General features: G+C 46.4%; 1 protein-coding gene across 1 annotated transcript in view; it reads right to left on the reverse strand.

Moving 5' to 3' along the window:
• Positions 1–21,700, reverse strand: part of LOC126101597 (nuclear pore complex protein Nup88) — a 532,960-nt gene that overhangs the window by 241,827 nt on the left and 269,433 nt on the right. Inside the window, exon 2 of the mRNA XM_049912275.1 lies at positions 9,478–9,647. Coding sequence (XP_049768232.1) covers positions 9,478–9,647 — 170 coding nt within the window. The remainder of the gene's footprint in view (positions 1–9,477; positions 9,648–21,700) is intronic.

A 21,700-nucleotide genomic window follows, 5' to 3' on the forward strand; every position in this document is an offset into this window, starting at 1 on the left:
ATTCACAGTTTCAAGAGTGTGCTGAGAATACCGAATTTCAGGCACTGCCTCTCTCCACGAACAACGCTGTGGCCAACGGGCTTCACTTAACCACCCGGAGCAGTGGCGTTTGTGCAGAGTTGTCAGTGTTAACAGACAAGCAACATTGCATGAAATACCCACTGAAATCGATGTGGGACGTATGACAAAGTATCCGCTAGAAAAGAGCGGCGAAATTTTGCGCGAATCGGTTATGGCAACAGACGACCAACGCGAGTGCCTTTGCTGGGGGCACGACATGGCCTGCAGCGCCAGTACTGCGCTCGTGGCCATATTGGTTGGACACTACACAACTGCAATACCGTGACCTATTCAGATGAGTCCCAGTTTCTGTTGGTAAGAGATGGCGATACGGTTCGCTTGTGGCGTAGACCCCACGAAGCCATGCCAGCAAAGCACTGTGCAAGCTGGTGGTGCCTCCGTAATGGTGAGGTGAGTTTACATGGAATGGACTGGGTGGTCTTGTCCAAATGAACCGATCATTGACTGGTCATGGTTATGTTCAGCTACTTGGAGACCATTTGCAGGCATTCAGGGACTTTATTTTCCCAAACAACGATGGAATATTTATGGACGACTGTGCGACAAGTCACAACTGTTCGCCACTGGTTTGAAGAACATTCTGGACAATTCCGACGAATGATTTGGCCACCCATATCGAGCAATATGTATCCCATAGAACGTTTTAGGGACATAATCGAGAGGCAGTTTGTGCACAAAATGCTGCACCGGCAACGCTTTTGCAATTATGAACGGCTATAGAGGCAATATGGCTCAACATTCCTGCAGGGGACTTCCAACAACTTGAGTCCATCTCGCATCAACTTGCTGCACTACGCCTGGCGAATCGCTGTCCGACACGATATTAGAAGGTATACATCACTTTTGTCACCTCAGTATATAAATAAAGCGAAGTGTCAGATAGTACCAGGAAACGAACACAAAAAGACACTTCTCTTTGGCGATGGCTAAAGAAGGTAGAAAATTACTTCCACTTTGCAATATACGAGGGTCACTCCAAAAGAAATGCACACTATTTTTGTAAAAATACAGTTTTCATTCAGCATGTGTGAAAGTTTTACAGTGTGTAGATACATCCTTCCCACTTGTTTCCAAATTTAGTTCAACCTGTTACCGTGAGTGGCACCGTCACAGCGTGGCTGCTACACTTGACGCTCGTCAGAAGCAACGTGCTGTCACAGAATTCCTGTGCTGTGAAAACGAGACAGTGGGAAACATCCACAAGAGGTTGAAGAAAGGTGTATGGAAATGCTGCTGTCGATCGCAGTACAGTTAGTCGGTGGGCAAGCAGGTTACGTGATGAAAGCGGGCACAGCAATATTGTGGATTGTCCTCGCAGCGGCAGGCCTCGTACTGCACAGAGTGCAAACAATGTGCAGAGAGTTAACGAATTGGTGACTGCTGACAGACGCATCACAGTGAACGAATTGTCATGCTACGTTGGGATAGGGGAAGAAAGCGTTTGCAGAATACTGAAAGTGTTGGCGTTAAAAAAGGTTTGTGCCAGGTGGGGTCCCAGGATGTTGACAGTGACTCACGAAGAAACAAGAAAAACGGTATGCAGCGAACTTTTGGTACAGTACGAGAATGGTGGAGATGAATTTCTTGGAAGAATTGTGATAGGTGATGAAACATGGCTCCGACATTTTTCGCCAGAGACGAAGAGGCAGTCAATGGAATGGCATCATGCAAATTCACTCAAGAAAAAAAAATTCAAAACCACACCTTCTGCTGGAAAAGTTATGGCTACGGTGTTTTTCGATTTCGAAGGCCTCTTGCTTCTGGACATCATGCCAAGTGGAACCACCATAAATTCTGATGCATATGTGACGACACTGAAGAAGCTTCAAGCTCGACTGAATCGTGTTCGACCACATCGGCAAAAGCAGGATGTTTTGCTGTTGCACGTCAATGCACGGCCACATGTCAGTCAAAAAACCATGGAAGCGATCACAAAACTCGGATGGACAACACTGAAACACCCGCCTTACAGTCCTGACCTGGCTCCATGTGGCTATCATCTCTTTGGGAAACTGAAAGACTCTTCGTGGAACAAGGTTTGAAGATGATGACTTCCATGTGCACGCTGCCAAACAGTGGCTCCAACAGGTCGGTCCAGAATTTTACCGTGCGGGTATACAGGCGCTGGTTCAAAGATGGCGTAAGGCAGTTGAGAGGGATGGAAATTATGTGGAGAAATGAAAATATTGTTCCTAAAGGATGTATTTACACACCGTAAAACTTTCAAACATGTAGAATAGAAGATGGATTTTTTTAAAAAAAAGTAGTGTGCATTTCTTTTGGAGTGTCCCTCGTAAAATAATAAAAAAAACTGTATAGGCGATTAAAGAAGTTTGTTTGCAAGACGGACGGCAGCCGAGACATGGTATGAGAATCTACACGTGTAGCACTAATATCTGCAGAAGGCCATTAAATCCTCCACCAGCAAGCCATGCCAGCGAAGTCGCGAAGCTCGAAAGGAGGCGGATTGGGCGTGGTTAGGTTGTTTGGGGGATGCAAGGGGGTCAGGAGAGGGGGCAAGGCGACGAAGGCGTTTACAGTACAGCGTCGGGCGGCACTTATTTTGTATTCGTGTGCGAAAGGCGGGCGCGAAGGCTGCCGGGGGCGAAGCAAAGTCTGGCCGCCGGATTATGTAATCGCCGTTATTGGACTTGGGAATATTGTTTTAATGTTGCCATAAGCTCTTATAATATAGGGGATTCCGGCGGGCTTGCGGGTGTTAGAAAGATTGCTCATTACGGGGCAATTTCCAGTCCGCGCAACGGCGACATGGCCGACCCACTGCCAACAATTGGCACCGCCGCGGGCTAAGCTCCCACTTGCCTTCTCTCTCCCTCTCTCTCTGGGAGAGGACTTAGACGCAAACACGCGCAACGGCAGACGAACCGCCACCGCAAAATGCTTTGCGCAGCATTTTCTCGGCCCGAGCGCGACCGCAATCCCTCTCGTGCAGTCGACGCCAGTACAGACGAAACTTAGCGAGGCGCCGCAGTTATGCATGTTAAATAATATGTAGCCGTTTCCTCGGCGCGCCTTTCCTACGTGTGAATGAGCCCGGAGAGCGAGTCATCTTAAGGCGCCCCCGCACAGGATAATGCGGACTGCTGTTATGCATCCGGAATCGACACAACTTCTGCCCCCCTTTGAGACAGTACACGCCGCACGTTTCTTCGAGCCCGGCGTAATCAGTGATACCAGAACCGCCACAGTATCCGCGCCCATTTTAACCCTGAGTTATTACATGGCGGCCACGCGAGTCTGATAGTTCTCGATGTTTGACTAATAATAATGGGTGCGACAGGAAATCAGAGATGGCGGCTATCGCTGAAGCAACCGGTTTTCGTTTATACCGATTTTCCTCTTGTACACCAGCTTGACTGTTAAAATCGTTCAAAATATTCGGTTTCTGAAATAACAAGACTCTTGCTTTTTATTCCTATTATTTCCTGTAACAAACGTAGAAATCGAACGAAGATTGAAATATTTTGACTCCCTCAGCTTAAAAATATACAGAATCAAACTGTTATTTTAAAGAAGCCAATAAGAGAAAACTTAAGTGTGTCCATCATTCGCTGCTTTTCTGGAAAAGTGGTAAGTGGTTGAATAATGCAAAAAATCATCAGTGTTCTTTTACTGATTCTAATTTTTAGAAACTCTGCTCAAAAATCATGTTGTAATCGGGGATTTTAATACTGTTTGGACATTACGAATAATCAGTCCAAGAGGCTAAAAACTGAGGTTGAAGAACTTCGACGGTTTCCAAGCCGTACAAGCAGATAAAGGCACATTACGTAGAGACAGGCGCAGACCTGCTACTTTCTGTTTTTATTGTATACTATGAATGAATTGTATACTATGAATGAATTTTAAACGTTACCGTAATTTCTTCTCAGTTTTATTATTTCATAAAAATGGTATATAAATCTTTTAAAACAAATGAATCATTACACTAGATTGCTACATCACTTCATAGAAATATTTCCAAATTTGGGTTGGTACCGTTCTGCAATACACAACGGGTGTGAGGCAACGACAGCTAGTAACTGTCGTATAGACCAGGAGGAGGCAGGTCTTGCACACTGCGTGTCCCCGCGTACCTCAAGCCACGACACAGGCAACAGGGACATTACTGTCTCAGCAATGCTGTACTAATTCTTATGCCACGTGTTTGCTGCTCATTTCTGTCGGTATTGTTATTAAAATAGCACTGACCGATTTTCTCATTTTCTATAATAACGAACGCATTATTTCAAATAAATGGACATTTTACGAATAACAGTTACTCCTGTTTTTAAAAGAACGGTAAATTTAAAAACAAAAAAGTTAGCACTATTTCTATCGCTAGTAGATATTCCGGTTTTTTAATCGGTTATTAGTAAAAATTATAAAACACCTGTTATAACTGAGACCACACAAATATCGAAAAATACCGGTAATGCAGAATTAAAATACCTGTATCGGTTAGGCAGTATCTTCAGTCAGTTCTGAGGGAACGGTTGAATCTACTGCTAGAAGTGATCGCAGAACCGCCAATCTCTTAGAATGCGCACACAGTGGCACCCACATCGGTGAATTCTGGCGACGACCTACACTGGCCAACCCTTTCAAACTAATGCGCCATTGCGTGCGCGGCCACACTGCAGCCGATCTCATCGCCCGAACGTACAGACTTTAGACGAAGATCGAAGAAATTCAAAACAGTTTTTCTTCGGTCGAATCGCCCGACGTTCTCACATACGAAATATGGACTGTGAGAAACTGGTAATTTACGTGAAATAGAGGATGAGGAAGGAAGGGGGAAAGGATTTGTGGGAAATTCCTGACGTCCAGCTGGACAGGGCATTGCCGTAATGCTGTGGTCAAACTTGAAAAGTTGTGCCGGGCCGGGACTCGACTCCGAATGCTCTGCTTCTCTAGAACGGTTGCCTTACCCGCCTCGGTCATCCTGACACCTCTCCGTCCCATCCAAATTCTCAGTTTATCGCATGTTCCAATGCAGCGTCCGCCGTTCAAATTAAGGCGCTACAGTCTGGAACCGCGCGACCGCTATGGTCGCAGGTTCGAATCCTGCCTTGGGCATGGATGTGTGTGATGTCCTTAGGTTAGTTAGGTTTAAGTAGTTCTAAGTTCTAGCGGACTGATGACCTCAGATATTCAGTCCCTTAGTGCACAGAGCCATCTCGAAATAAACGCCACGAAGCTGTCGCGCTCATGTAAGTGGTATCTGTACTGACCGACATGTCCGGTCCCGGCATTAATGTTCAACTTCCGTCATTGCATTGCCACAATGTCCTATGCAGCTGAAGTCAATTCCCATCCATCATTTCTCTTTCTTTCCCCACCAGCGACGCCATCACGAGTAGTGTCTGTTCTGTCAGACATGTCTTACAGAACAGACACCATTCATATGTACGACGTGTGTTCAAAAAGTAAAGTGACTTTATATTTATATGAAAAAAATATTTGTGTGTTCATCAATATTTATGTTGTACCCTTCAAAGTAATCCACCTCAGTTACAATTCACTTGTGCCAACGCTTCTTCCAATCCTCGAAGTACTTCTCATACGCACTTTTTGGTACAGCCTTGGGTGCTTCCAACGATACAGTTTTTATTTCCTCAGTCATTGATAATCTTCGTCCGTTCATAGGTCTCTTCTGTTTTGGGAACAGGAAAAAGTCTCAGGGGGCCAAATCTAGTGAATATGGTGGCTGAGGCATGACTGTCGGGTTGTTTTTGGCCAAAAAATCTCTCACAAGCAACGGTGAATGAGCAGGTGCATTAGCGTGATGCAAAAGCCATGAATTATTTTCCACAATTCCGGACGCTTTTGCGTATTGCTTCTCGCGATCGGCGCATAATATCACGGTAATACTGCTTCCTAACCGTACGACCTTGAAGCAAAAATTCATTATGCACACGCCAGGGTAATTGAAAAAACAGTGAGCAAAACTCTGACATTTGATCGCCTTGGCGAGCTGTTTTGGGACTTGGCTTTCCGGGATGCTTACATAGCGAAGATTGGGCTATGATTTCGACGTCATAACCGTAAACCCATGTTCCGTCATCAGTTTTAAGCAAATCAGGATCATCACTGACGTCATTCAAGGGCTCCTAAGCGATGCTCATGCAACGGTTCTTTTGATCAAATTTGAGAAGTTTTGGAGCAAACTTCGCTGACATACGTCTCGCGCCAAAAACAACCGAAAAAATTGCATGACACGAGCCGACCGATATGCCGACATCCTCATAAACTTCTCTTACGCTAATTCTGGTAATGTAGAAACGGAACTACACTCCTGGAAATGGAAAAAAGAACACATTGACATCGGTGTGTCAGACCCACCATACTTACTCCGGACACTGCGAGAGGGCTGTACAAGCAATGATCACACGCACGGCACAGCGGACACACCAGGAACCGCGGTGTTGGCCGTCGAATGGCGCTAGCTGCGCAGCATTTGTGCACCGCCGCCGTCAGTGTCAGCCAGTTTGCCGTGGCATACGGAGCTCCATCGCAGTCTTTAACACTGGTAGCATGCCGCGACAGCGTGGACGTGAACCGTATGTGCAATTGACGGACTTTGAGCGAGGGCGTATAGTGGGCATGCGGGAGGCCGGGTGGACGTACCGCCGAATTGCTCAACACGTGGGGCGTGAGGTCTCCACAGTACATCGATGTTGTCGCCAGTGGTCGGCGGAAGGTGCACGTGCCCGTCGACCTGTGACCGGACCGCAGCGACGCACGGATGCACGCCAAGACCGTAGGATCCTACGCAGTGCCGTAGGGGACCGCACCGCCACTTCCCAGCAAATTAGGTACACTGTTTCTCCTAGGGTATCGACGAGGACCATTCGCAACCGTCTCCATGAAGCTGGGCTACGGTCCCGCACACCGTTAGGCCGTCTTCTGCTCACGCCCCAACATCGTGCAGCCCGCCTCCAGTGGTGTCGCGACAGGCGTGAATGGAGGGACGAATGGAGACGTGTCGTCTTAAGCGATGAGAGTCGCTTCTGCCTTGGTGCCAATGATGGTCGTATGCGTGTTTGGCGCCGTGCAGGTGAGCGCCACAATCAGGACTGCATACGACCGAGGCACACAGGGCCAACACCCGGCATCATGGTGTGGAGAGCGATCTCCTACACTGGCCGTACACCACTGGTGATCGTCGAGGGGACACTGAATAGTGCACGGTACATCCAAACCGTCATCGAACCCATCGTTCTACCATTCCTAGACCGGCAAGGGAACTTGCTGTTCCAACAGGACAATGCACGTCCGCATGTATCCCGTGCCACCCAACGTGCTCTAGAAGGTGTAAGTCAACTACCCTGGCCAGCAAGATCTCCGGATTTGTCCCCCATTGAGCATGTTTGGGACTGGATGAAGCGTCGTCTCACGCGGTCTGCACGTCCAGCACGAACGCTGGTCCAACTGAGGCGCCAGGTGGAAATGGCATGGCAAGCCGTTCCACAGGACTACATCCAGCATCTCTACGATCGTCTCCATGGGAGAATAGCAGCCTGCATTGCTGCGAAAGGTGGATATACACTGTACTAGTACCGACATTGTGCATGCTCTGTTGCCTGTGTCTATGTGCCTGTGGTTCTGTCAGTGTGATCATGTGATGTATCTGACCCCAGGAATGTGTCAATAAAGTTTCCCCTTCCTGGGACAATGAATTCACGGTGTTCTTATTTCAATTTCCAGGAGTGTATTTATCAGACGTCCAAAAGGGCATGACGACTGGCTCTTGGATCAAGGGTGACGCGCGGGATTAACCAAGCGGTCTAGGGCGCTGCAGCCATGGAGTGTGCGGCTGGTCCCGGCGGAGGATCGAGTCCTCCCTCGGGCGTGTGTGTGTGTGTGTGTGTGTGTGTGTGTGTGTGTGTGTGTCCTGAGGATAATTTAGACACACATTTGAACATTTTCGTGGGTCAAGGGTGGAAGCATTTCCAAAACAGCCAATGCTGTAAACTATACGTGTGTCACAGTGGTTAAAGTATACCGTGTATGGCAAAATGCCGTTATCGGACACCTGTGCCGAGGGAAGCGTGATGCACCAAGGGCCATATGACAACGATGAATGACGGCGGCGGAGATGTGTACGCGCGAATAGATGTGCAAATGTTGAGCAACTGACCCAAGAGGAACCAAGTGTCTCCTCAACGACCGTTCCGCGAACGTTGCTGCGCATGGACCTCCGCAGCAACCCTGGTTCATGCGTCCTTCCCGAGTACTGTTCATCGTCGACGAAGGCTGGAATTTGTACACCATTACTGCAACTGGACGTCCACTGAGTGGTGACAGGTGGCCTTTCCAGATGGATCACGTTTTAGCCTCCATCGGACAGATAACCGTCGGCGTGTAGAGCATGAAATGTCTTAAAGGAAACACTCGAAGGGGCAATGGAGCAGCGCAAGTTTGTATCTATCCTTGGGGACCATGTCCATCCCCCCCTCCCCTCCCTACAGTCAGTTCATTTTTCCTCGACACGATGGCATCTACCAGCAGCACAATGCAACTTGTCGCACAGCTCGCAGTGTACGTGCGTGGTTCGAAGAGTAGCAGGGTGAGTTTACTGTACTCCACTGGCCACCAGACTCTCGGATTTAAACTCAACTGAGAATCTGTGGGACCAATTCGATCGCGCCATGTGGATCCTCAGCTGAGAAACCTAGCTCAGCTGACCATGGCAATGGGAGTCGGCACGGATCCACATCCCTATCGGTAGCTTCCAGAACGACAATGACTCCCTTCCTGGAAGTCTCGCAGCAGGCCGCGCTGCAAATAGTGGTTAATCAGGCTTCTGACAGGTGCTCACATTGATGTGACTGGACAGTGGAAAAAACCACCTAACACGGAGTTCAGCTCAGTATAACGTAATAAAATGTGGTGTTGGATTGGGATGTTTGAGGGAAGAGACCAAACAGCGAGGTCATCGGTCTCATCGGATTAGGGAAGGAAGTCGGCCGTGCCCTTTCAAAGGAACCATCCCGGCATTTGCGTGGAACGATTTAGGGAAATCACGGAAAACCTAAATCAGGATGGCCGGACGCGGGATTGAACCGGCGTCCTCCCGAATGCGAGTCCAGTGTGCTAACCACAGCACCACCTCCCTCGGTGAATGTGGTGTCTCCTAAGTTCTGCTTGCGACATAAAACAGACGTCGCGTCTCACTGACCATGTTCCTGTCAACGAGGCAAAAAACAGACACGGCAGACTCTCCCTCTCACGCTTCGGAATGTAACGGGACGTTGAACTCCACGCTGTGACGCCACCAGCTCCTTGTCCGCGAACGTTTCCAGGTCCCGTGAGAGGACGCCTCAAGAGTTCAGCAACCGGTCACCGGCTGACAGCAGGCTGCCTACAGTGGTGCGCTGCGCTGCTCCCTACCTGCAGGTGACTGACGGCTTGCCGCCCAGGAAGCAGCCCCCGCGCCCCCAGCGCCGCGGCAGCTCCAGCACCGAGATGCCGTGCGGGCCCACCAGCGCCAGCTGCGTCGCCGTCTGGTTGGACCGCAGCAGCTCCACCTCGTGGATCGGAGGGTCTGTCGGCTGCAGCGTCTGCAACACCACCAAAACACTAACCTCACAACATCGCACTGACAATTTTTCTTCTGGCATGCGTACTGCTACTCTTTCTATTATGAGTTTGCCAACATCATTACCGTTTTAAGCAAACATCATCAAGACAAGGTATATTTCAGCACAGTCCTTTGAAGATCCGATAATGAGAATGTCAGTAGACACCTTCTCCTCCCTTTCAAAATTATGTTGCATGTCTGTAGGGAAAACGTGCCGTTGTGTCCTTACTGGAAAAAAAACTGCATTTAGTTACAAAATCGGCAGACTGACTGCTGCGAGTAATGAGTATAGTGGGCAGGGGCACTACAAATGTAGTGTGTGCACAGTTAAATTGGCAGTGTGGGTCTCTCGGGAAGCGTGCCAGAGATAAGTCGCACTATCCTCTGTGTTCTCGATGGCTCAGTCTGATAGTGTCTGGCATGTAAGCAGGAAATCTTGGTTACGGGTCCCGGTCGGGGCACACATTTTCAACTGTCCCCGTTTATATCTATCAACGCCTGTAAGCAGCTAAAGGTCTGGATTTCATTGTAATTTCATTCTTCGAAGCTGCAAGGCATATCCGAAAGAACAGATACCATCTTCATATAAAAATACCTGTATGTTGCGAAAAGTGGTAATTGTCTCTAAATAAGAAAACTGCGAAGTTATCCACGTGAGTAGTAAAAGGAATCCACTACATTTCGGTTACAAGATACAACACACAAACCTAACGGCTGTAAATCCAACTACGAGGATCACTCCATAACAAATGTACACTATTTTTTTTAAAAAAAATTCATCTTTTATTCTACATTTTTGAAAGTTTTACAGTGTGTAGATACTTCTTTTAGGAATAAAATTTTCATTTCTCCACATAATTTCCATCCCTCTCAACTGCCTTACGCCATCTTGCAACCAGCGCCCGTATACCCGCTCGGTAGAATTCTGGACCAACCTGTTGGAGCCACTGTTTGGCAGCGTGCACAGGGAGTCATCATCTTCAAACCTTGTTCCACGAAGAGTCTTTCAGTTACCCAAAGAGATGATAGTCACATAGAGCCGGGTTAGGACTGTAAGGCGGGTGTTTGTGTTGTCCATTCGAGTTTTGTGATCGCTTCCATGGTTTTTGACTGACATGTGGCCGTGCATTGTCGTGCAACAGCAAAACATCCTGCTTTTGCCGATGTGGTCGAACACGATTCAGTCGAGCTTGAAGCTTCTTCAGTGTCGTCACATATGCATCAGAATTTATGGTGGTTCCACTTGGCATGATGTCCAGAAGCAAGAGTCTTTCGAAATCGAAAAACACCGTAGCCATAACTTTTCCAGCAGAAGGTGTGGTTTTGAATTTTTTTTTCTTGGGTGAATTTGCATGATGCCATTCCATTGACTGCCTCTTCGTCTCTGGCGAAAAATGATGGAGCCATGTTTCATCACCTGTCACAATTCTTCCAAGAAATTCATCTCCACCATTCTCGTACTGTTCCAAAAGTTCGCTGCATACAGTTTTTCTTCTTTCTGTGTGAGCCACTGTCAACATCCTGGGAACCCCCCTGGCACAAACCTTTTTTAACGCCAACACTTTCAGTATTCTGCAGACACTTCCTTCCCCTATCCCAACGTAGCGTGACAATTCGTTCACTGTGATGCGTCTGTCAGCAGTCACCAATTCGTTAACTCTCTGCACATTGTCTGGAGTGTGTGCAGTACGAGGCCTGCCGCTGCGAGGACGATCCTCAATATTGCCGTGCCCGCTTTCATCACCAATAGTAAAGAGACTGCTTACACTACGCTTGTCCGCCCTCCTCTACAGTACTGCTGCACGGTGTGCGACCCGTATCAGATAGGATTGACGGAGGACATCGAAAATGTTCCAACAAGGGCAGCTCGTTTTGTACATCGCGAAATAGAGTAAAGAGTGCCACGGATATAATACGCGAATTGCGGTCGCGATCATTGAAACAAGGGCGTTTTTCATTGCGGCAGTATCTTCTTATGAAACTTCAATCACCAACTTTTTCCTCGGACTGCGAAAATATTCTGTTGGCGCTCACCTACATACGGAGAAATGATCATCATAATAAGAGAAATCAAGGCTCGCAAGGGAAGGTTTAAGTGTTCTTTTTCCCACGCACTGTTCGGAAGTGGAACAGTAGAGAAATAGCTTGAAGGTGGTTCGATGAACCCTCTCTGTCAGGCGTTTAATTGTGAATTGTATCATGTAGATGTGGACTACCACAGCCGCTCACGTATAAGTTTAATGTACCTACGATAATGATGCCTGAGTTCTGTGGCTCGGGATCGAATTACTAGGCACATTATTTATAGCTCTCTTCATGACAAGTGACCTTTCTGGTTCTCATCCATCTTTAATTGGCCTAATACCGTCATATTTTCTTCGTTATCATGTTTCTGTCAACTACATTTCGAAACACGAAAACCGTAATTTGACCCTACGTGTAATTTTCAGCGTCTGCAAACACATGAGTCGGCCATTTTCCGAATGATGTGCTACAGCACTATATCAGTCAATACATACATTATTCAAAATAACGAGTTACAAGATACAGTATAAAAGTAGGAGTACTTAACCATAGATTAGGTGCAAATACACGGGTTGGCTAAATGGGGTAGCTAAAGAGATTTTTTTCTCTCTTTTTATGTACAGTACAGTTACAGCATATGACATGCGTTTCACATGCCAGATATCCGTCCTTGCTATTGGTAGTCCGTAACATCACGGTTTGTTTCGTTCTGACTGTGTTTTAGAGTGGTTGCTGTAACATTAACTGCACCAGTATCGTTGACTTCTAACGGTCATAGCTGCATCTGGCTTGTTGTAGCCACTTGTCTTACCGGCCAACACTGGTCGGTAAGAACAAAGAAAATATTTGAATCTACGTAAGGTGGAGTAGTGATGTATTTACAATTGGGTAGTGCCTCTACTTCCCAGTAACCAATGTCGCATAAACATAATGAACACGTTACAATAACAGGTAAGAATTAACTATTCCACTAAATTAAAAAAATAGTGTTTTGGAACCTACTTCGGTTTTGTACTATTTACGCACAATGTGAACAGAACCCGTCGTTCACAAACTAAATTTAATAAATTTTCTGAAAAATCAGAGAAAAGGCACCCGACGACACTTTCGAGCCATACTGGTTTGTAACCAACAATGAGCGCCATTAATTCTTAGCGGGAGGCTCTTTAGGATGCGATTCAATGAAATGCATGATCATCAGGTCGTATAATGCTTCCACAAGCTGTCCTAAATTCTCCTTCGGAGTAATCAGTCCGGAATGGGGCGAACTATCGTGGGATAAGTGGGAAGATGACAGGCGAAATGTAAAATTAGATTTAGTAATCGAAGATTTAATCTGTTTGCTATGTATGTACTACTAGGTTTTGTTTAGTCATATTCTTCAGTAACCAAACCATCCTCTTTCTCTTTAGGATCTCCTGTTTTCCGAGTGACCTTCCCGCAAAATGTATTGATCTTACTTTTGAATTGTGTAGGTGGGATATACGAAGAACATTATTCTTAGAACCACAAAGAGTAATTAAGCGTATGTGCAATTAAGACGCAGGGATTTGTATTGTTCTAAACCACTATGTGATATCATGAAAACTTATATTGCCTAAAGTTGGTATCCGCTTTATAATAGGCAGGAAGAAAGGAAGGAAAGACAGTCCCGTCTCACCAAGACGTTGCCCCTAGTGGCAGAATGTGATTTGCAACTCTACTTCCAATGCCTATTTGCTGTGTATGGCACTGAACTGACACTGCTGTTGTTACTAATGACGTTAATTTTGCAATTATTCTGGATTATCTCAGCTTGATTCGATCATTCTCGGTATTCTCCTTCGTTTGTGAATGTTAAAGTTTGTTAACTTCTTCCACATGGCAACACACTAATTAGCACGATGTCTGTTTATCAGTAACTAATGCCAGCAAGATGACCCCGGACAGCGACTAGTGACTACATGTTTTTCATGCATTTCGTGATGAGAAAACTATAAACTCTCTACTGTGACAGTATTTCGTGGGCGTGCCACCCGCCACGCATCTCAGTTCTCTCCCCTAATGATACATTATAATAATTAGTTAATTATATTTACCACGCTCTCACCAGGGACGCGACTCCCTCATTTTTTTTGTGTCACTTTTAGCTTAATAAATACGCCGCTAACGAGTGGCAGAAACAACACGATGCTACACTGACGAATACAGGAACGGCACCTACGGCGAACCTGTGTGTGGAGACCTAATGAAAAACAACTACTGTGCTTTTGTCGCATATGAGCTATGTACACTCACAGTCTCCAAAATACACACTTTCAACGTAATTCATCTTTGTCCATCTAGTGACACATCTGGAAGATAATGCAGTGGCAAGCATCGAGTTGAGCGAAGCCTATGAAAAAGGCACATGAGTATCTGGTAGTCGAAAATATTTACTACGCTTACATTACTGCATCTTGCTTCAACAAGCTGTTTGCAGGTAATGCCAGTCGATATTGGATTAATTAACCATGTTTATGTAAGAGATATTGTGGAAGACAAAGAAGGAAGAAAAATTCGAGTTCAACGTCACGTCAACGACGACAGTATTAGAGGGGAAGCACTAGGCTTGGAACGTGGATGATGATGAAAGTATTCCGTCAGAGCGATGTAGCGGGAATCGTCTGGCATTCGTCTGGTTCATCGACTTAGCGAAATACCTCAACTCGAGTGAGAGTCCATGAATAAGCTAGACCGGTGTGGGCTCAAGTAAATTCTTTAAAGACTGAAAGTTATGTGATTTATTTCTTGTATTATTAGTCTTAATGCATTAGGTGACAGGCACTACAGAACACTAAACTGTAGGCTACTGCAAGAAACGATTTTCACACATTCTTGCAATATTTCGCAGAGGACTTTCCTTGCCGCTCAGCTGCGCACAACGCTCCGCGAATGGCTACCTCTTCTTTCCACGGTCTTGCTTATGCGCTGATCGCAAGAACGAATGCGCGGAAGTTGTTTACTGCGGCGCAGACAATGCCGCATTTGGCACTAAAAGGAGGTCCAACAGATTTGTGAGGAACAGTACATCTGGCTCGTTCTCGGCGTACGACACTTACCTACGTATGTTCTACTTTGTATCTACATAGCTACCCCGCAAGCCAATATACGGAACATGGCAGAGGGTACCTTGTACCACTTCTTCCCTGTTCGATTCGCAAATGGAGCGAGGGAAAAACGACTGTCTATATGCTTTCATGCGAGCCCTGACTTCTTTTATCTTCTCTTCGCGGTCCATACGCAAGGTGTACTGTCCCCTGAACTTTCTTGATAGCGTTTTCCGAAAAGAACGTCTTCTTCCCTCCAGGGATTCCCATTCGAGTTCACGCAGCATTTCTGTAGAACTCGCCTGATATTAAAATTTGCCGGTAACAAATCTAGCAGCACGCCTCTGAATCTCTTCGACGTCTTCCTTTAACCCGACATACAAAGTATAATCAAAAAGCAACGGGAAATTTTTGACTTTGCGGGCTTGATGCATACGATTTTAAATTTATTTTATCTTGTTGGTATATGTTTGCATTTTCTGCTTTCAGACTATTTAGTTTACTGATGAAGGTTTCTCGGGTCTCCAGCCGAGTGGTAGCGTTGATATCTCGCGACGTTTCGGGAAGTGTCATACTACCCATCTTCTAGCGAAGTGTCGAGATTCGCGGAGAGCGGGCTATTTATATGCGCGGTCACCCCCCTCCACTAGACCTCGGGTGGCTGCGGTGGACCAGCGGCGTGCGCGCGGTGGTGGGGATGGCGGTCGCCCCCGGCGGCCGCGTTCGGTTCTCGGTGTAAGCATTCTGTTTGCGGCCGCGGCGGAGGACATTGACGGGCGTGCTCCCGACGGATTGCCGCTATCGCCGGGTTCCATGCTGCGCTGAGTTGGTATCCCTCGTCTCTGTTGACCAGATTCTTGTGAATCCTTATTTCTATGGATTCTTTGATCACGCTTTCCCAAAAACCAGTTGCTCGGCACAGTTTTCGAAGTTGAAGGTGTGTTCTTCATTGATGCTGTGTTCCGCTATGGCTGATTTTTCTGTGTGGCCTAGTCGCACACATCTGATATGTTCTTTGCAGCGTTTAGATATGCAGCGCTGTGTTTGCCCAATGTATTGCTTTCCGCATTCGCATGGTATACTGTATACTCCTGGTGTGTTAAGGTTCAGCGCGTCGTTGGCAGAACCTAGGAGCTCCCTCGTCTTCGGTGGTGGTCGGAGAGTGGTTTTGATCTTGTATTTTCCCAGAAGTCGTGCAATTTTGGCCGAGAGCGGACCCACGTACGGAAGGAAAGCGAGTCGTTTATCTTCTTCTTCTCCTTCATTATATTCTTCTGGGGTTCTCACTGCTTCTTTCTTTCTTTTAAGCGCGCTGTTAATCTGCGTTCTACTGTAGCCATTTTGTTGGAAGACTTCTCTCAGGTGTTGCAGCTCGGATGGTAGGCTGTCTTTGTCGCAGACGGCGCGCGCCCTTGTACCAGGGTGGTCAGTACTGTTTGTCTTTGTGCTGGATGGTGGCAGCTTGTTGCATGAAGGTATAGATCCGTATGTGTCTTCTTCCTATGTACTGCATGGCCTAGTGATCTATCTGCCTTCCTCTTAATTAAAATATCAAGGAAGGGGAGGCGTCCATTTTCCTCCATTTCCATTGTAAATTTTATGTTCGGATGGATGCTGTTGAGGTGTTCAAGAAACTCATCTAGTGCCTGTTTGCCATGTCCCCACACGACAAAAGTGTCGTCGACATAGCGGAAGAAGTGCTTCGGTTTCTGTCTGGCAGTTTGAAGGGCCACCTCCTCGAAATGTTCCATATAGAGGTTTGCAAATCGCAGGAGCCAATGGGGAGCCCATCGCCACACCGTCGATCTGCTCGAAGAATTCCCCGTTGCACTGAAAGTACGTGGTTGTTAGTGCGTGTTCGAAGAGGCTGACTGTTTGTGGTTCAAAGTGCTGGGTTAAAAGTGCCAAGGAGTCTTGAAGAGGCACTTTTGTGAAAAGCGACGTCACGTCGAAGCTCACGAGTAGGTCCTCCCTTTGCAGTCGCATGTCCCTGAGTATTTTTTCGAATTCGGCTGAGTTTCTCACATGGTGGCTGCAGTGTCCCACAAGTGGTTTGAGCAGTGTCGCTAGGTATTTAGCAAGTTCGTAACTGTGAGAGTTGATGGAGTCCACAATCGGTCTCAGAGGTACCCCTTCCTGCCGAGTACCGACAGAAAATAAACCTTCTGCTACAAGACGAGGCCTACAAGAGGCTGAAGAAGGTTCCAACCCCGACGATGAGTAGAAAGACGATAGCTCTGCTGAAGAAATCGGACTTACCAGAGCAAATGAAGAAGCGACTGTACCCCAGAGCTCCAGCGATACCACGCCTCTATGGACTCCCCAAGATCCACGAAACGACTAACCCAACGTGAAACTGTACTACGGTCCACTGTAAACTCACCATAAACTTCACTTGATGTACTGTGGATTTCTGTAGGGTTTTTGCCGCGTCAAGTTTCGATCTTGATGTACGACATCTGGTTTTCAACAGGCACAGCGGCCGAGACCCCTGCAGGGTCCATTTCTATCTCTTGCCAACTTCATCTTAGAATATAGACCGAAAAAACAAAAGCACATGCTTCTTCCTTAAGCCCCCAACTACAACCGCACTATTCGCGAGTGGAATAGGGTTGGAGGGATCAGATAGTGGTACCGAAAGTACCCTCCGCCACACACCTTTAGGTGGCTTGCGGAGTATGATGTAGATATAATTTCATTGGTGATCAAACAATCCACAGTAACACCAACCTACGCATTATTTACGGAATGACCCTCGTATTTCCTATCCCTAATCACCATACAGCCATTTAGATTTAGGTTTTCGGTAACTCCCTAAATCACGCTAGCAACCGCTAAGGCCCCTCTAACAGGCCGCGGTCGATTTCCTTATCCAGCAGACGCTACGCTATACCTGTGCTGACGTCGCTGTCGACAGGACGTTAAATTCTGATTTTTTTGTCCTTTGCTTCTGTCTTTGTGACACACACAAACTCGATAGGTGTGTACTGCTGTTTTAAGACCTACTGTCACTACTTTTCTGTTCGATTACTGTATTTTTATGATTATTGAATATTTTCTGTTGTTCCATGTAGATAAAAGTCAGACAGTCTGCTCATAATGCCATATTTGTTCAGTTCGAAAACCTTAATTTTCTGGAAAAGCGTTCATTCGCAGTTCTTATTCACGAAGTCCGCAATATGGTTCCACTCTTTCGGAATTTCCTCAGTTGCTCGAGGCAGCGCCACTCACTCCCCGCGACAACGCTCGCCCGCCTTACGGCAATGCTGTAGCCTTAAAACTGCGTGAATGCGGATGGGAAGTGTTGCCACATCCTCCCTACAGCCCGGAAATGTGTTCACCAGACTTCAACTTGTTCCCGAAGTTGAAAAAACATAGCAGCTTAGGAAATTTACATTTTAGCAAATATTGTGAGAAACGTGCGAATAACGATAAAAAAAAATCCATCGCCGTCTCAGAACTTCATCATGAAGATCTGGATCTGTGGTGTGACGTCCTCGAGCTATGGCTAAAAGATAATTTTCCATAAGCTATGAGCAGTTATGTGATTTACGTAACCTTACCCATCCCGATTTAGCAAGTGAACAAATTTGCAGTTAATACGTTGAAGTCAAATATTCTGTAATGCCCAGTTTCATCAATGGCAGATGAAACCAGACTGATGAAACTGGAAACTGTCTGAGTGTTGTTGGCGCGCATTACTAATGATGGGTCGGCATCTAAAACGTAGTCTGAAGAGTAAGGTGCTCTTGAGAAAGTTTGCATTGCCTGTAGCAATAAATTGGGGAAATTTAGAGTTCAAGGATATGACTGAACTGGATGTACATGCCGTTCTTATAACGGACGTAACAGGTGGAAGTTTATAAGATACAGTAAATCACAACAAGCCGCTGAACTATGTGAAATTAAAGATGAGCCAACGTTGGAGAGCCAACATAAAGCTGAAAATAAATTGTTTCGATGTCAAATCCGTTTTACCCAAGTATTCTTGTATCTGGTCTAGAGTCTAAGAAAGATTCAAAACATCAAAGTGAGGTTAAGTACATATCATTTACGTGTAACATCTGTGTGTAAGAATGTAGTGTAGGTGACTTTTTTTTAAAAGGAAAGGAAAGGCGAAGTTCTAAATAAAGGAAACTGTTTACAGCCTATGACTGTTCTTCAGGGCTTTTTTCTTTTCTTATTTTCTTTTTGCGGAAAAAAACAGGAATGGAACCGTATCAGATTCTATCGCGACAACCTCTGCCTGCATTCTTAGCACCAAACGATGCAAGACCGTGTGAGTTGGTTTTCACCTTAAAAGGAAATAAAATAAATGTGTCTGCTGCAGCATCTGTGTTGGAAGAATTATGGTATTATAAGCCAGATTGCGATATCCTAATAAAACAGTTTACAGACTCTTACAGGAATAATGCATGCATGCCTAACGGTGTTAGGTGCGCACACAGACAGTATGATTTCAGATTAGGGCGTTGCCGACATTTGTGGTATGTTAACATTTATTATAGCTTTAACAGATAAAGTGAAGTCCTCAGACACACAGCGACGCAAGTCTACAAAATGGCCTCTTTGATACGGAGGCCTCCTTATAAGGGTGAAGTATACGCTTACAAATAAGTTGAGTAAGGTAAGGAAATACTGGAGTGCAAATATGAATTTTGTTTACACATTACGTGGCAGGTGTTGGCTAGACTGTATTAGATATTGAATGGCGTCCACCATACGTTCCGCTGTTGGCTGCACCCGGCAACAATCTCAAAACTCTCAGAGACGGCAGGAATTGGAAGACAATTTTACATTACCGTCAACAACAGTGTATGAAAGTAAGGTTTCACACGGTGAAATGGACGAATGATGGGTATGCCGTTGTCGTCCATGCCAACGTACCTATACGCGCCTGCGCGAGGGGGGGAGGGGAGGAGGGGAGGAGGGGGGGAGGGGGGGAGGGGGGGAGGGAGGGAGGGAGAGAGAGAGAGAGAGAGAGAGAGAGAGGAGGTGGGGGATCAGAAAAAAGAAACTGAAGTCGTTACGTTTGCTGCTTGTTAATATTACCTTTTTTTCTCTCCCGAGTTTCGAAGCCAATAAACTGGCGTCTATTGCTGTGTTCACGTAAATAATAAAAGAATATAAAAATTTGATGGCAAGACTTAGCGGAAGCATCTTAACTCACAACGCACTCAAGAAAAAAAAGAAAAAGAAAATACGCTATCTCGTTCAAAGTTTTCCTTGCCCCTTGCCGATGCCGCTGGGTATTACATTTCTTGCAGAGTTGGGAATCTGCTCCCCGAATAGGAAGAGCTGGCAGATTTTGGTTATTTATTTTATGCAATCAATGCACGCAATGAATTGCAAAGCAGCAGACAATCCCGCGGGCCGTATTACAGACGCTCGGCGCGCTACGGCGGAACTATTGGATTGTATTTTTCAATCAAAAACCGGCGCTAAACGTCCCACGCTAAGGCGGCGATGGGCGAAGGGAGCGAAATGAGGGCCGACAGCTCCAAGGGGAGGAGATGGGAGGGGAAGGGAAGGGGCGGCAGGCCGCACACTTTTAACGGTAGAGGCATTCCGCTACCTTTTGTATCGCATCTACATCAATACTCTGCAAGGCGCCTGATAGTGTGTGGCGGAGAGTACTTGTGGTACCACTAACTGATCCCCAAATCCCTGTTCCGCTCACAAATGGCGCTTGGGAAGAATGACTGTCGGCAAGCCTCTGTGTTAGCTCTAATTTCTCGAATTTTCTCGTCATTTTCGTTTCGCGAGATGCACGTGGGAAGAAGTAACATGTTCTCCGACTCTTTCCGGAAATTACTCTCTCGAAATTTCTGTAACAATCCTCTCCGAGATGCACGAAGCCTCTTCTGCAGTGTCTGCTACTGGAGTTTATTCACGACTTCATTGGTCCCGAGACAGCTGCTCGCCATCTTCAGGTGCTTACTGACATGTTGCTGCAGTGGCTCGCCAATACATACGCTGACTCGCTAGAAAAGCACAGGCACCAAAGGGAGGGGCCGTAACATCACCGTAGACGAATCCTAGAGCACGACGACATCCCGTGCCACTTGTCGGAGAAACAGGCTACGGTATTCGCATGCACATCTCTGTAACGCCCTCGCGCTGGCTAATGGATCACGTGACGAAACGCGCCGCTCTTCGTTGGATCTCCTGTATCTCTTATATCAGTCCTACCCGATAAGGATCCCAGATCGACGAACAATACTCTAGAATCAGACGAACATTTATTTATTGGTATTTAAAATGGACGTTGCAACTTAAAAATTACTGTAAGAGACAGAGATGACGTAACTATTCGCGATACAACTACGGCTTATCAGCTACCGACTGGTGGTAGGGGTGAACAATAGTCGTTTCTAATAACGGAATGGGAAGTTATGGGCAGCACTAACTGCACCAGCATAAACGTTGGTTGTTTCGTTTTACAATATGAATAATACGAGAGGAGATTATTAAACGGTACAGGCACGTGGGTAGTAAGAGCAAGCGAGGTGAAACAAGTATTGTATGTATTAGGTGAGGTTTACACCAGAGCGAACACGTGTGTGCGAGCATCTGCGAATGAGAATTCTCCATGGTGCAGACGGTAGGTGAGCGCTAGCGAGTTGCAATCGGTCGTGTTCGGGTCGCATTCGCTAGTGTTCGCTTCTGTTCCGCTGGTTCGCAACAAGAGTTCGCGTCCTCTCCGCTTCAGCCCTAGCAATACAGAAACCTTTCGTCTGCTATCTTGTCTACTTCTGTTGTTGGTCTGAAGACAATAGAATATAGATATCACAGATGCTTGTAAGATCCAAGAGATCCACAGAACAAATATCGAAGAAAAAGGAATACGTCTGGAAGAAGATTGCCGAAGCACTCAAAACTCCAATCGGGAATCCGAGAAAGACGATAGGTTCGATCATGCGAGAACGGATTGAAGAAG

The sequence above is a fragment of the Schistocerca cancellata genome, chromosome 9 (assembly GCF_023864275.1).
Source record: "Schistocerca cancellata isolate TAMUIC-IGC-003103 chromosome 9, iqSchCanc2.1, whole genome shotgun sequence".
Lineage (NCBI taxonomy): Eukaryota > Metazoa > Arthropoda > Insecta > Orthoptera > Acrididae > Schistocerca > Schistocerca cancellata.